The 17,174-nt window shown below is 33.2% G+C and overlaps 1 protein-coding gene across 1 annotated transcript; it reads right to left on the reverse strand.

The window, feature by feature from the left end:
- Positions 1-454: 454 nt before the first annotated feature.
- On the reverse strand, positions 455-12,238 carry LOC136270135 (perlucin-like protein). The gene is made up of 7 exons (XM_066066737.1): positions 12,100-12,238; positions 11,861-11,946; positions 10,730-10,817; positions 10,369-10,585; positions 4,328-4,413; positions 720-936; positions 455-577 (listed from the first exon to the last, which is right to left on the reverse strand). Exons 1-7 carry the CDS (start codon positions 12,161-12,163, stop codon positions 553-555), a joined length of 783 nt encoding a protein of 260 aa, XP_065922809.1. The 5' UTR covers positions 12,164-12,238; the 3' UTR covers positions 455-552.
- Positions 12,239-17,174: the final 4,936 nt, after the last annotated feature.

Genomic DNA, 17,174 nt, shown 5'->3' on the forward strand with positions numbered 1-17,174 from the left:
GCTGATGGCTTGTGTTTATATTGTTTGAAAGGAATTGAATAGAGCTATCCAATCGTATCCTCATCCTTGAAATCGTGCAAATCGTTTTTGTGCTGTGCTACAATTTACATTACATATTGAGCAGCCCTCGTATATTGCATGTCATTTACCGTTTTACGTATGGTGCTTTAAAGAGTATGACGATAAGAATAAGCAGACGTATTTTCTTAAAATTAATTCTGTGATGAACAGGGTATGTGCAGTTATGAGCTAATATCATAATTCGAGTATATGTGAACCTAGCTATCCTAATAATGAAATGTATAAAGCAGTTTCCTATATAATCCCCTTTAGACCAACGGATATAAAGTTCAATGAAAATAAATCTAAAACATTCAACAAGCAGTTGTAAGTCTTTAGCTGATTTTCCATTATAACGATTTGTGTTGATGTTAATTATGTTAAATTTAATTTACACATTTCCATACTTTGGTATTATTTTGTTTTAGGAAAAGAAATAAATCAACCAGGAAGTATTTGATTTTCATTTGTGATTATCACTAAAAGTAATGTTCAGCCAACGATTCCATCAACTTCTCTAAAAAAAAAAAAAGAAAATAGAACTGTTAAATATTCTAATATTTTACATAAAATATTTTAATATTTTTCCAATCACTTTAATTGAGATATACGAATATGTTGACATGCAAAATGGTTTCGCATTCGCTTATTACACTTACTCAAGATCAGCCTCGCAGATAAATCTGAGAGCTGCTCCACAGCCCACATCAGCCCATCTACCATGCGATGACTGCCACAGAGCAACGCAATTCTCCCCGGTGTGTCCGTTCGGTTCTCCAGGATACCATCCATTCACTGTTATAACCTTCTGATTGGAAGAATAAATCCATCTATCTTCCTCAATCATGTCAGCTATACCAATCCAGTAGTTTGAGGCTATTCGGTAAACATAAAGCAAGATTCCAAGTACAATGTATCCATGCGTTGATACAAATATTTCAGAGATGTATTCTTTACTTTGAAAGTTTTACTTGATAAGGAATTACATTGTATAAAACAAACGTTTTTCGTACGTTGAATTTGACTATGACTTATCAGAAAGTTAGACTCGGCGGTGTTCATTGGTTCTGCTAGCTTGGAGTGGTATACGGCACAGATGCCCTACAATACCATGGAATAGTTCTCAATTACAAACTTCAAAAATGCCGATTTCCTTACCAAGTCTTATTATCCTATACTCTTTTTTTTTTTTTTTATAATTTATTGTTTTTGTTCCATACATACTAGTACTAATGTTGACATTATTAAATTCAGTTTTTATAAATTTTATACACATGCATACTCACTCACACACAAGTATAATTACATTCCTTTTTCAATATTAGTGGTAAATGGTTACTTTGCTTCCAAAAAAAGAGAAAAAACCAAAAAAAATAAAAAACCAAAAAATAAATAACAAATAATAATACGAATAGTAATAATCATAATATCATAAACTAATCTAAAATGTTTTTCCATGTAAGCCACAATTTTTCAAAATTGCGCAGCTTTTGATTTTGGATAGCAGCATATCTTTCTACATGGTATTTTATTCTTAAATGACTGAGTAATCCAAGAAAATTTGGCATTTTGTTTTGCATTAAGGATATAAAAATATATTGTTTAACATATAGAATTATGAAGTTTATAACCCTGTTATTGTTTGACAATGGTAGATCACCGAGAATAACATTCGAAACATTGAAACCAACTCTTTCAGAGGTTTTTCTGTATATATGAAGACTTAAATCACTCCAGAGTGTTTGTACTTTATCACAAGCAATGAAAACATGTATTATTGTTTCAACATTTTCCATACAAAAACCACAACAATCAGAAGTTTTAATGTTAATTTTCTTAAAGTATTTTCCAACAGGAACAATTCTATGTAAGATTCGAAATTGTAACCACTGGGCAGAAGAATCACTAGTGGTTTTATAACAAATTTTAAAAACATCTTGCACTGATATTGTGTCTACTCCATATGGCCTAAGCTCTGCCTCCCACTTGCTGATTGAGGTTGGAATAGCCTCATTTTTATTCAAGAAATTATAAAAGATTTTTGAGCATTTTTCAGAAGATATGAGAGGTTCAAAAAATAAAGGTACATATGGATTAGGAAGTCTTTTGAAAGAAGACCTATCTATTAACAATGATTTCAAATATTTTGAAATAGCTGTAACAATGCTATTGTATTGCATCACACAACTATCAGATAGATTGTATGTGTTTTTAAGAACTCCAAAGTCTAAAAGATTACAATCATCATCAAAAAAATCTTGCACAACCTTTATTCCCTTTTCATACCAGGATTTAAAAAAAACTGGTTTGTTGTTAACTTTTATATTAGAGTTATACCACACTGGAATATAATGAAATTTGTTTTTAAAGTGCGGAGAGTAAGTAAAAGATTTCATATAACATGACCAAGCAATCAAAACATCTTTCCAAAAGGCGTTATTTTCTTTTAACAAACAATCAAACACAAAACTATCTCCAAAATCATACAATTTCTGTAAAATATCATCTCCATTGAGAGCATAGAAAATATCCATCCATGGTTTATGTGAGCAAGTTAACATTTTAATCCATGTACATTTAAGTGATGTAATAAAACTTCTAACATCTACCATTTTCATACCACCTGACAAGTAGTCTTGTGTTATAAGAGACCTTTTAACTTTGTCTGTTTTGGATTTCCATAGAAACTCAAAAAAGGCTTTGCATATAAATGCTACAATCTCCTTTTTGGGAGTAGGAAGCGATATAAATAAATGATTTAGTTTTATCCTATACTCTTGGTTATTTCTGTATTCGTTGAGCGCAAAGTTATAAAAAGGTTCATGGATACCCTGATACGAGGGGTAACTTCCTTAAAAGGCTTCTGTGGATTTTGTGACACCTCGAAGTAATTTTTAGAGAATTATTTTCAGAAGTTAAAAAGTTTTCCATAGACATAGAAGGTTTGGTTTATAGCATTTTAAACATCGCATTTAATGCACATTATTCACTTGGGGACTGCAAAGTGTTGCAGTAGTTCATAGAGCTGCCAGTTCGTAAAATACAGAATCATTTTAAAACTTGAAAGTTATTTCGAAGTTCTATGTCTTCTATGTGAGAGAAAATTTGATAATTTGATAACTAAACAATGTCCATTCCGAAAAATAATCATCAAGACTTTTATCATTCAAAAATAGCACCAAGAAGAATAAACCAAGATAGTATTCGTAGTCTTTTTATGAAACATTATTTCTGCTGCATCCTTTTTTTCGGAAACGTTAACTCTTGCAAAATGAACGTAGATTTTTAAGGTAGAAATTTTCAAAAAAATTCATTGTGACTAAATACCCTATGTATAAAATATTGTTTTCTATTCCTTGATACTATATGTTATATATGGTATATATTTTAAATTGTTATCTCTTGTTATGAAAAATGTTTTATTTTCGGAACATTATGTGATCTTTTCTATGTATCCTGATTATGTTTAACATTAATTTTTTAGAATATGAGAACCACACATTGCATTAAAATGAAATACTTTTTATATTACAAGGTATAGTGCTTAATGACAATATACATAAGAGGGATATGCAATCTTTGACTTATGTTGTATCAAAGAGTTTATTAACCTTAAGGAGGTCCACGGGTCTTATCGCTGTGCAAAAGTAAAAGGTGTGCAACAAGAAACTTTGAAAAGTATGAATATCAAATATTTGGTTTCTTTTCATTTTTTGCCATACTAGTTTGCAACGTTTCTAATTTTTACAAACTACAAATAGCGACGTGTTCGTTCAAACATTTTATTGAAGTAACTAGTACTGTAAATTCCTAATTAAACGCGAGGAATTAATATCCACGTAAAATCGCGAGAAGCACCCCTCGCGGAATTTAAAATCTCGCTTTAATTTTCTGAGATTTGAGCATTATAAGAGATTAGTATAAAAGTTCCGCTTTCGCTATTTTATCTCCTCGCATTTTGATACAAAACCCTGGGATTGCTGATTTAAGTACTCACGTAAAATAAGGAATCTACAGTAGTTAAAGACATCATCATTTCAATTTTTGCATGTTTTCCAAGAGTTGTTTTACAAAAGTGGATCCACATAATAAAACACAGGCAAGGCATTTTTACAACATATTGATAATAGCAATAAAAATTCTGATCAATGTTATAAAACATTACACAATACAACAAAAAATAAAAATTTATATATACTTATTCCGCTACAACTGCACAGTTTTTTTTTCATGTTTATAAACCTTATATTCCATAAGGATGGCCTACCTCTGCCTCTCCCCAGGGTCTGGTGTCGTGGCTGAACCAGTAACATTTGTTCTGAAACTGAATCCATCCAACGTGACACCCAACACCTTGAAAACAGATTAGATGAAAATGAACTCAGTTTTTCTGTCATCCATTAGAAATAATATTACAATACTAGTATCGCATCATTTCAATGCTGAAAGAAAAAACATTGTACTTACAATAAACTCTCATTGTGCAAACTGCAATTATTATAAACGCAGAATTAAGCATCATACTGTTTTTCCACGTCATTCACCGATCAAATTCAAACAAAATGAATATAGAGATAAGGACTGACTCCATGACCCATAAAGGAATGTACTTTGGTAAGAATGTCAAAAATTGTTTCCCTTTTATTTATTCAGTCTCTATTTTGTCGTTTCAGAGATTTCAGAAACAAATTACCCAATTGAAGAAATAAGGAAAGAATTTAAGGAAGGAAAGAAAGAAATAACCCAATATATCACATTATCAACATTTCGCAGTGTCTATGTATGTGATACCATTACGACTTGTCATGCAACGTGCGCATTGTAAATTTGCGGCACAGAAGCGGATATTAAAACGACTTCACATTCAACGGCACACGCAGACTCAGCACTTTTGATAATCTATTTATCAGCCACTCAACTTGTAGTCGCGTGTGTTTCACAAAATAGATGATAGGGAATTCAACTGAACAAAGTCGTGCTACAATCAGTTTGTTTCATCTCTCATGAAAAAATAAAAAACATTCAGCTCTGACTTCCCCATTTGCATATGCATTGATGTTCATTTTAGAAATATTCTGAAAACCCTCAGTATTTACATGTCAAGCAATGCACGAAAAACTGTCCAATTTAATTTCTTTTAAATAATCTATTTTTATTTTACTGGCGTGCGGAGATACTAAAAGCGTTTAATAAATAATGTCTTTAATCAGATGGCATAAATACACGGTTCAATTGACCATTGAATTTTTTCACGCACGATTTGGTTCATATTCTGTTGATGGCCGTCTATCTGACCACGGCTCATCATCGAATATTCCTTCGAAAAGCTGATATCGTCTTACGTCTTACATCATTTGTCTATTGTCAACATATTGTCAACTATATACCATCAATTCATTGCTCATCAACCGTGTGTTTTGTCACCCTCCAAATTAAAGAAGCATTTACAAGAATGCAGTTTCCTTTTCACTGGAAGGTAAAAATTATGACGTCCACATAAAAGCAAGTGTCAGACTAGTCAGAGACTCGAAAGAAATTTTAAAAGAACCGTGTGTTGTGTATGGAAACAAGTGTCTGTCATTGATACAAGTTTACAGGTGGGTCAGCAAATCAACAAAATAGCCAAACAGACCTTAAGGATAAGCAACGTCCTGGAACACCTCGTGTGGCTTCAACGGATGCATTACTTGCAAAAATAACCGATATCATTACTAATGATGGTCGATTTATCATTAAACAAATAGCAAATTTAGTATGCATTCCATCGGGGACATTCTTTGTAATTTGAATACATCATCTATAAACATAAAAAAACGATTGCAGTTTGAAATGTGTTGAAATCACTTAAAATACACAAAAATTGCAATATTAAACGACGTTTATTGGAAATTGTTACATGTGATGAAACATTGATACATTCATTTGAACCTCAGAGGAAAATTGATAGCAAGATTTTGTTGACTAAAAAGACAAAATGCCATGTTCAGCAAAACGATGCAAAAGTACAAAGAATGTATGATTCGCAATTTCTATTTAATAATGATGGACCTGTAGTTTATGTTGCTATTCCAAAAGGCCGATGTATACAATTATGTGCTGTTAAAGTAAAGAAACATTACAAAATAATAAGACCAAAGCCTGGAATTCGCAACATTAGAATTTTTTATGACAACACCCAAGCTTAAATCCTAGACTGTGAGATCATTTTTGGAAAAAGAAAAGGTTCATGTGTGTCGGTTAAAGGAGAGTATTTTGGGGGTAACCATTAAAAAAATAATGAAGAATACCTTTTTTTGTTTTATGGCGAGCCCCTAGTACCTTCCATTGAAACATTTTACATTTGAATAATCGCAGTATTACACATAAATTAGGCCAAAAAACCATCTTTAGCACACCTAAACTAAAAGTTCAAGTGCGCTTTTCTGATCAAAATTTGTTCGTTGTATTTCGGCGTTGTCTTTGGTGTTGGCGCTGTCGTTGTTGTAAACTTTTCACATTTTCATCTTCTTCTCAAGAACCACTGGACAGATTTCAACCAAACTTGGCACAAAGCATCGCTGGGTGGGGGGGGGGGGAGGGGGTTCAGGTTTGTTCAAATGAAGGGCCACATCCAAGGGTAGATAATTTAGAATTATTGAAAATTTGTTGGTATTTTTTTTAAAAAAAACCTTCTTGAAAACTATTAGGCCAGAAAAGCTTTAACTAGTGTGGATACATCCTCAAGTAGAGTAAATTCAAGTTTGTTCAAATTATGGTTCCCGGGGGTAGGGTTGGTCCCAATTGAAGGGGATGGATTTTTACATTGGAATATATTGAGAAAATCTCTAAAATGTTCTTCTTAAAAACTATTAGGCCAGAAAAGCTCAAATTTGAGTGGAAACATCCTCAGACAGTGTACATTTAAGATTGTTTAAATCATGGAACCCAGGGGTAGGGTGGGGCCACAATGGGGGAAGAATTTTACATATGTATATATATAAATAGTTTTTAAAAATCTTCGTCCCAAAACCTATTAAGCCAGAAAAGCTAAGATTGGAGTGGAACATTCCTCAGACAGTGTACATCATTCCAGTTTGTTTCAATCATAGTCCCTAAGGGTAGGGTGGGGCCATAATGGGGGGGGGGGCAAATTTTTACGTTGGAATATATAGAGAAAAATCTTTACAAATCTTCTTCTCAAAAACTAGTAGGCCAGAAAAGCTCAAATTTAAATGAAAGTATCCTCAGACAGCGAACATTCAAGTTTGTTTCAATCATGGTCTCTAGGGGTAGGGTAGGGCGACAGTGAAGGGATGAATGTTTACATAGGAATATTTAAGAAATTTGTTACAAATCTTGTTCTCAAAATAAATTAGGCCATACAAACTCAAATTTGAGTGGAAGCATCCTAAGACAGTGTACACGCAAGTATATTTAAATCATGGTCTCCAGGGGTAGGATGGGGCCATAATGGGGATGAATTTTTACATAGGAATATATAGAGAAAGATTTTAAAAATCTTCATCTAAAAAACTATTAGGCTTGAAAAGCTCAAATTTGTGTAGAAGCATCTTCAGACAGAGTACATGCAAGTTTGTTTCAATCATGGTCCCTGTGAGTAGGGTGGGGCCCCAATGGGGGGGGGGTGAATTTTTACATTGGAATACATAGAGAAAATCTTTTAAAATTTTCTTCTAAAAAATATTAGGCCAGAAAGGCTGAAATTTGAGTGGAAGCATCCTCAGACAGTGTACATTCAAATATATTTAAATCATGGTCCCCAGTGGTAGGGTGGGGCGGCCACAATGGGGCGTTGGGGTGAATTTTTACATAGGCAAACATGTATATATAGAAAGTTTTTAAAAAAATCTTTGTCTTAAAAACTTGAAGGCCAGAAAAGCTCAACTTTGAGTGAAAGCATCCTCAGACAGTGTAGATCATTCAGGTTTGTTTCAATCATAGTCCCTAAAGGTAGGGTGGGGCCAAAATGGGGGGTGAATTTTTACATAGGCATGTATATAGAAAGTTCTTTTGAAAATCTTCGTCTAAAAAACTATTAGGCCAGAAAAGCTCAAATTTGAGTGGAACCTTCTCAGACAGTGTACATTCAAGTATTTTAAATCATGGTCTCCAGAGGTAGGATGGGGCCAGAATGGGGGAATGAAATCTTAGATAGGCATATATATATATATATATATAGATATATATAGAAAGTTAGGCTAGAACAGCTTTACTTTAAGTAGAAGCATCCTCAGACAGTGTACATGCAGGTTTGTTTCAATCATGGTCCCTAGTAGCTGCAGGTCTGAAAAAAAATTCGAATGGACGACCTGGGAACCAAAGTGCCTCCCATAGTACCTCCTTGGAACCATGATTTGAACAAACTTGAATCTACACTATCTGATTATGCTTCCCACAAGTTTCAGCTTTTCTGGTCAAATGGTTTTTGAGAAGAAGATTTTAAAAGAATTACACAGTATATTCCTATGTAAAACGTCGACCATCCCCATTGTGGCCCAACCCTACCCCGGGGGGTAATGATTTGTACAACTTTTTATATTCACTTACTGATGATGCTTCCACACAAGATTCAGTTTTTTGGCTAATAAGTTTCTGAGAAGATTTTTAAAGATTTACTCTATATAATCCTATGTAAAACTTCGACCCCTATTGTGGCCCCACCTTACCCCAGGGACCATGATTTGAACAAACTTAAATCTACACTATCTGAAGATGCTTCGACACAAGTGTCAGCTTTTCTGGTCAAATGGTTTTTTAAGAAGATTTTTTTAAAATATCAACAAATTTTCAATAAATCCTTATAATTGTCTTCCCTTAAAAGAGAGCATCGCCCTTTATATTTACAAACTTGAATCCCCTTTACCAGATGATGCTTTGTGCCAAATGTGGTTGAAATTGGTCTAATGGTTCTTGAAAAGAAGTCAAAAGTGTAAAAAAAAAACTTACAGAGAGACAGACAGACGGACGGACGAACAGACAGACGGACGGACGGACGAACTGACAGACAGACGCCGGACACAAAAAAATCAGAAAAGCTCACTTGAGCTTTCGGTGAATCTTCCACACCAATGTAGTTACTTTGCCCCAATATAGCGTAACCTTTTCATCAGTTGGCATTGGGTCTATTTTTAGAACAAAGCAATTTTTAGTCTATACTTAGAACTCATAAGTTTTTGGAGGCACATTGGCGTTATGTGTTCATCGAAAATAGAATAATGTCAATTCAAAACAATCTGTGTTGAATTTGACAGACAGCTCTTAACCAGATCCAATGTTGTTTTTTAGTTCTTTAAGTGTAAAATTCTTTTTGGAAGTTAGATAGGTGTCTAAAAATTAATTATCTTTAATTAAAATAACTATGCAAATATTTTTCATTGCAAATATAGCGTCACTGTACTTTCATTGACACAGACAAAATTAACTAACAGTGTTAGTCAGGTGAGGGCAAACACAAACCAGTTCAAGAAATGTTTATATTTTCATTCTAAAATGTACAAGATGGCGGAACAGCCCCCTTAAAATAACAGAGAGTGAGCGGCCTATAAAAAAGATCCGATATTTTGTTTTCATTTTAAATAAAACAAAGGGGTATCAAACTACAATTGCAATAAATAGAGACTTCTTAGATGACTCAAACAAAACTTATAAGTTTTACTGGCAATACATGTATGAGCTGCAATTTTCATGTTCAAATGTTTTTTTTAAAGAAAATGTTATTTTCTGCTAAATTGACTAAAAAATCGTGGTTTTAAATTTCTGTTAGCTCTGATTTTGTGGGAATAGCCATTAAGGAGCGATAATTGGAGCAAAATTGAATTATTGTCGTATTGTACAAAAATTTATCTGCTATATATTCCTTATGACTGAACTATGATTATTTAATGATGTTTACAAATCTTATTTATCATAAAAGTTTAAGTTACAGGCAGACGTATCATACAAGCAAGTTTTTGCAGCAAAATAAAATTCTAAGAAATACAGCTCATATTGCTTTAATGAAAGACTCGTTTCAATACCAATGATTGCCATTTTTAGAAGGAAAAGAATTGATATAAAATGATTGCGTAATTGACTTTATTTTTGAATAACATATATTTCCATTAAAACGTTTAACCCAAGATTCCATCAATATCTCTGAAAAAGGTATTTCAAAAATTACATTTGACGGTTAAATGATTCACCTTACAGCAAAAAAAGTTGAAATGTTCTTAATATGTTTTAATTTTATAGAAATAAAGTAAGATGCATTATTATGTAAAACGAAATTTTTAAAATTTAAAAACGCTTAATTTGCAAAGATGAACGTACTCAATATCAGCCTCGCAAATGAATGAATGAGCTACTCCACATTCTAAATCGGCCCATCTACCATGAAAAGAGTGCCACATAGCGACACAGTTCTCTCCAGTGTTTCCGTTCGGTTCATCTGGGTTCCATCCAGATACTTGTATTACTTCTTGGTTGGAGGAGTAAATCCATCTACCATCATCTATCATGTCAGATATGCCAATCCAGAAGTTTGCAGCTTTAAAGCAATACAAATCAAAATTATGATTTGGTCGCACAGATGATACATTTGACAGAAGAATGTAGAAATAGGTCAGTCTAGTTTCTTCTTTACACAAGAAAATTTTGTTTTTCACGAATAAATCTCTGAAATGAAACGTACGATGATTTTGACTGTGACTCATCAGAAAGTTAGACTCGGCGATGTTCATCGGTTCTGCCAGCTTTGAGTGAAACACGGAACAAATACTCTGAAACACATACTGCCATGATATATAAAAACAAGCTACGGCGAAATGGAACACAACAAAGGTGAATAAAATGTGTTAGGCGAAAACAAGATTTGAGAGCATTGTATGGCTGCCGATAACCAAATCTCGGTTGATCATCATTGATGCTAGTTCACTGCCCCCCCCCCCCCCCCCGGAATATTATAGAATAACTCAGTAGGTTACCTTCCATGTTAATGAAATTATATTTTGGTATTTTAAAATTCTTTTGGTAGTTGTTTTTTTTCACTTGGATAAATATTATTAAAGAAGATTATTATATAAATATAGGAGTAAACCCCCTGGGTTATAATTAAGTTATCCTGTAATATTCGGTCGGGGAAGGGGTGGGGTCTGATTGGAATATGCTGCAGACATGGTTTAAAAGGGGCATGGTCACGATTTTTGTTAAAATCTATTTTTATGTTTTTATTATTTATAAAGCTTTATTAATGCATTTCTAATGATCAAATAAAATTTGAGAGTTATAAGCATGATACAGGGCTCACAATTCTTTGTCATGTAAACAATGTTTTGTTAACACAGGTTCAATATACCAGTTAAAAATCTTTTTTTCAGCTTATTTGTCTATCTTTTTATTTATTTTAAGCATAAATAAACAGTTTTTAGCGTCTTACACATTCGTTTAGGTTTAAAACTGAAATTTTTACTTCAACGTTCAAAATGTAAACAAACGCTTTGTTTACATAGCGAAGAATTTCAAGCTCTGTAACTCGCTTATAACTCAAGAAATGCCACTCAAATTTCCGTTGCCTATCAAAAATGCTTCTCTAAGGAATTGTAAATATTAAAATAGAAAAAAATATTTTTTGACCAAAGTCGTGACCATGCCCCTTTAACAGACAACTGCCAATTTATCATCGAAAAAATCTCATTATATTTCTCGATTATTCATGGAAGTGATAGCTCGTTCTCTCCTTTTTCTTAGATTTTTTTTATTTAGTCTTTTATACTGATTTATTTGGTATTAATTCAGTTTTATCCGTACCATATCCTTAACATACCTCTGCGTCTGCCCAAGACCTGGAGTCATGACTGAACCAGTAACATTTGCTCTGAAACTGAATCCATCCTACGTGACACCCAGCACCTGTAATTTCACGAATTACAAAGTCGAAATAAAGTCAGTTTTATTCTGTATGTAAAATGCACTGGTATTTGCCCAAGAAGTTTTTTTTAAATACGCATGACTTACCTCACTTAATTTAATGTTTGCTTTTTGTACACACAATTATAAACTTACTATGAACTTGTTCGATGATATTAACCACAACGATAATAATATAAAAGGCAAAATAATTCGTCATGGCAACTATCCTTTTTGTTCACAACCCTCTGCTAATAAGTCCTTGCAATTCTGAAATGATTGCACTTAGTCTAATAAGATAAGAATTAAGTGTGGGAAAATGACCTGGTGTCCAAAAAAAAAAAGTCACGCGAAAAGCTTCAGGCTAACATGAATAGAAAACTACAACTGATAAAAATAAATTTAATCAAATAAGGTTAAAACTGTATCTTTGAGAAAACTAGAGTCACAGTCAAGTTCCGGTATAGATTTTGTTGTGTTTAAGATATTTGGAATACAACAAAATGATTTGCGTGGTTAATATATTAATTAGATTATGATCGAGCTACCGTATTCCGGGAGGATTTCTGAAATGCTTTAGTACCGTTGGACACACTGATATGTACGGTTCCTAAAATCAGTAGCATGTCAAACAAAGACTCAAACTTTTGGCATATATATAATGCGCATGAAGAAAGAGGGATATTTATTTCCAGTCTTTACTATACAATATGCATAATGAAACATTAAAGAGCCCGGCTTTCAGTACTTCTGTACTTTGATAAAACTTTGATATATTTCAATGTTAAACTGTGTACACTTCTTTGGGCCCTGGCATTGGATCTGAAACCACGGTTTTAATAATTTAGAATTTACACCATATCAGGATGCTTGTTAAACTTTAAACCCGTCTTGGGGCCCCAGTATTGGTCTAAAGGTCAGTTTTAACAACTTTTTAAAATATCTACTATGGGTGGCGGAACGGGTAAAAAAAAAAGATGTTAATGTAAAACAAACAACTAATTTTTAAAAACAAGCTTAATTACAAAACAGACCAGCTTAAAAGAAAGGCAAGAGCCTCTTTTGCACTATTAAGAAACACCAATATAAACGATCATGGAGGCAAACCAAGAGTCATGCACCAAATTAACGCTAGATGGCGTGCAAAAAGGTATAAGGAGAAATCGTACCCTAGAGAAATCGTAACCTGAAGAAAACGTATCCTTGAATTACAGGGAACGTTTTAATGCGCGGATCCAATTTTATCCAGGTTGAAATGAGGGATCAGAGGGATATTTAGGTTCGTCAGGGTTGGGGTGGTGATGGTGGTGGTGGGAGTGTGAGCCATTTATCCGGTAATTTAACTATGTGAATTAAAGAAATGTTAGTTTTCCAGGCGTGGAGATGGGGGGGGGGGGTCCTGACTTCTGCTTATCTACATGGCAATTTCATTTGTAACTTGACTTTAAGAATTTTGTCAAGCATATAAAGCATCAATTTACCATTCTAGGCATAAAAATGGGAAAATGATATCTATTTTTTGGGTGGGTGGGGGGGGGGGGGGGTCATCAGTTTAATTTTATTTTGTGTAAATATCAATCATGCAAAACATACGTAAAAGAAATGAAATAATTTCATATAAAATCCAAGAATGTGATAATTACAATAATTACGTATGTATATGATATACTGTATCGATTCATAAATGATTACCGACTGGTTTAACTGCTAATGAACGCAACGCTTGTTCGTGTGTATACTTAATCATTGCAGGCATGTACATGTAGCATGGGTTTTTTTTGGCAGCAACCATTTTTTTAAATTTACATAAAGAAAGTCAATGAACAGGAAGTTGGCCCGGCCACTTTTTGGGGGCATGTAAGAAATTTAAGAGAAGTGAAGGAAATTAACAATACAAATAAAACTATAGCTGAATGTGTTAAAAACGCTAGCCACGGATTAGGACTTTTAGACTTTTAGAAGTTGTAATTCCCTTTTTTTTGGATTGCTCCTTTTCAACAACGATGCGATGATCCTCATGTAAAAAATGAAACAAACAAAAATGTGCGAATGTTTATTGTTTATTAATGTTAGGTGAACTAGATGAAGAAGAACTGTTCATTAAAACTGTACGTGCATCCGGAGGTGTACAACAACACAACAGTCGTTGTTGCCGCTGCTTAAGGAATAGTCTTCGCTGAGAATCGGGCTCTTTTGAAAGAAAACGGTGGACACATGGATATTCACCGTGAATACGCCAGTTCTCTAACGAGAAAAATGAATCTCGTCAAAAGAAAAAAAATACAAAAACAGCCCGATGATCTATAAAAAATAAAGGAGATTTTATTAATAAAATTGCAAATGTGTTAAAGAAAATAACATGCCACATGGACTTACAATAAAGTTTGATCAGAAAGGCTTAAAAATGGTCCAGACTGGTGAATGGATCCTCAAGGTGAAAGAATCGAAAGATTACAGCATTCCAGTCTTTGACCACAAAAGAGAGATACATGTTACCTATGATATCGGTATTTCGATGACGGTGTTGTAGTTACCGTTTCAGCTGATTTACAAGGTATTAACGGAAAGATGCCATCCTTCCTTCTCATTCCATAAGATCCGAACATCACTCATTCTCAAAACCATTGCATGGTCGACCGCCGAAACAATAACTGAATATACAAAGGTGGCTTTGATTCCGTATATTGATAAAGTAGGAAAGGAAATTAGATGTTGGGGACACTAAAGCACACAGCACTGGCATAATTCGATGTTTTGGAAGCTCATCAAAACAAGGAATTTAATAACTTGCTTCATAAAACAATAGAATTGCAGAATCAGATTCGGAATTTAAAAACTGCGGTTTGGTTGATCTTTTGGCGTTGAAACCTTTTAAATCAATTATTAGGTAAAACAAGCGTTTAGGCGAACAAAATCTGATTCAGATAAGACATTCAATGAAGCAGCAGATGTACTGGATAAGTAACGGTCAGTAATTTGGCGAAATTCTATATTTGCTTGATACTCACGTGTAATCTCCACATGTCCCACCTACTAAATTTTAATATGATCTAACCATTACTTATATAACAAATCAGAAAATAAATAAGATAAAAAATGAAAAGTAGTTTGGTACCTAATTCTAGATAAAGATTTAAGGTTTTCAGATACATCATCTAACAAAATTTCATTAAAAGTTAAAGATTCCTCATATTTAAATAACATAGCAAATGTAGAACGCTTTGACCTTGATATAAAAGAACGCTGCTTAGTAATATCACAGATTGTAACATTGTATTTCTTTTGGAAACGGTTTTTAAACATTTTTCCTACATATCTCTATGTTGAACTTTGAAATTCTCCTGAAGCCTTATATTTGCTTGGGGTCATGATTTAAAAAAAAATGAAATCTAGACTATATGAAAATGCCTGCATAGTAATAACACAAATTGTAGCAGTGTATATATAGGAAAACTATGGGTAAAAAATTAAGAGATAAGCATCCTCAGATATGTATTTTGAGAATATAGTTTAGATAAATATATTTATGGGTTGGAGTATTAACGCAACTCATTTATTCATAGTGCAATGATGCGTTGTCCTGAATGTTCCTTTTGCGCGACGGCGCATAAAGTAAAGCAATATCAGCTCGACGAGGTGTTTTGTGACAGCGTTGCAAAGTGTTGGTTGTTTAGGTTTTGCTATTGACACTATCGAGACACCATACATTTGCCAAATCTGACCTTGTTTTCAGAGCACGCCTTAACCACAATAATTAATGCAAACATATGTACATTTAGATTGCACAATAACTCCAAGATAATGAATATATGCGGCGAAGATTTTCATCAGCGATTCTCAGTATCTTTGAATATTACAGCTTTCCATTTACTAAATCAAAGTTCAAAGTGTTCACCCAATATAATGATTGACTGCATGGAATTAAACACATTCGTCTTGCAATTAGGGTGACTGATTTCCACCTAACTCTCAAGTATTAAAGGACGATGTAGCGATCCTGTCCTATGTATGCAACTCCAAACTTAGATTTACTGGATATCACGAGCGCTTCCAGGTTGGCTGAATTTCGCACAGAGCCCTCGGATTCTTTTTGGTTGCCGTTAAAACGACTTATAGCAGATATAAATATGTCAAAATAACTTTTTATATGGAATGCTTTATATTTAAAACAATGCCGAGGACGACATGAACAGTAGATTTAAAGCGAGTACAACCTGTCGTAAAAACGACCCAGACACCATCATTCCGATTTACGGTTTTGGTTCTTTCCTCAATGGTCACTGTTGCTAAAGACTAAAGTTGTCATTTATATGAAGCACTTGCTGGAGAATATATCAATTATACTTATTTTGAGGTTTTGTCACAAATATTAGAGTTCCTTCATAAATTACTTATGTTATAATCTGTGAATTATTATTTAAATAATAGTCCACAAATTCATCACGGTTCGATCTGCAGTTTTGGAAGAGATCAATTTTGTTTAAACAATAAATAAATTCTTTGTATTATGTAATATGGAGATATGGTTTATTAAATATCTATAAAAATTCAAACATACATGAATAAAGACCAAGGAATCAAAGAGCACATCACGAGGGAAAATGTATAATTAGACTTTAACAACTGGAGTGAATGATAAAATATTTTTTGTGGGGAAAAAATTTCAAATGTCTTATATATACCGTTAATATGCTATTGACATACAAAATATAATGCAGCTTATTCGTGATCGGGAACTCAGAGATATTTCGTAAGCAATACGTATTAAATAATGTAGCTTGTTCTTAAAGTCTATCAGTAATTCAATGCTATAGAAATATTATGAATTATTAAGTGTTCTGTTTTATTTAGTTCTATACATTTAAATGAGGAAAATGAATAAAAAAAATATCCCTGATAGCGATATCTCGCTCTTTGAACGAAAGAGTACCGTGCTCCTGGGAATATATTCCTAAATTACACCTGAGAGGTGCTTTGTATCAAACCTTGGCACGTGGACTTAAATAAATAGTTAAAGTGGGTCTATTGAAAAACTGTACTATTAAAACTATTGAAATCTATTCTTGGTTAGTATACCTATTGAATAATCCATAGCATATCAAACTAGTATGTGATAGATATTGACAAAAATCTATTTTGTTAGTCTTTACACAGAAATTATTTTTAAAGATTAAAAAAACATACTAGAAGGAGAGTTCAGTTAGGTACATATGATTACAGAAAAACAATTA

This window comes from Magallana gigas, chromosome 7 (genome assembly GCF_963853765.1).
Source record: "Magallana gigas chromosome 7, xbMagGiga1.1, whole genome shotgun sequence".
Lineage (NCBI taxonomy): Eukaryota > Metazoa > Mollusca > Bivalvia > Ostreida > Ostreidae > Magallana > Magallana gigas.

What these genes read in the sequence shown, in the direction of transcription:
- LOC136270135 (XM_066066737.1), bottom strand. Translation starts at nt 12,163, where the DNA reads ATGACGAATTATTTTGCCTTTTATATTATTATCGTTGTGGTTAATATC. An exon ending in GGTCTTGGGCAGACGCAGAG is followed by an intron (nt 10,818 to 11,860) that starts GTATGTTAAGGA and finishes TATGTGTTTCAG; the next exon opens with AGTATTTGTTCCGTGTTTCA. An exon ending in ATCTGCGAGGCTGATCTTGA is followed by an intron (nt 578 to 719) that starts GTAAGTGTAATA and finishes TTTTTTTTTTAG; the next exon opens with AGAAGTTGATGGAATCGTTG.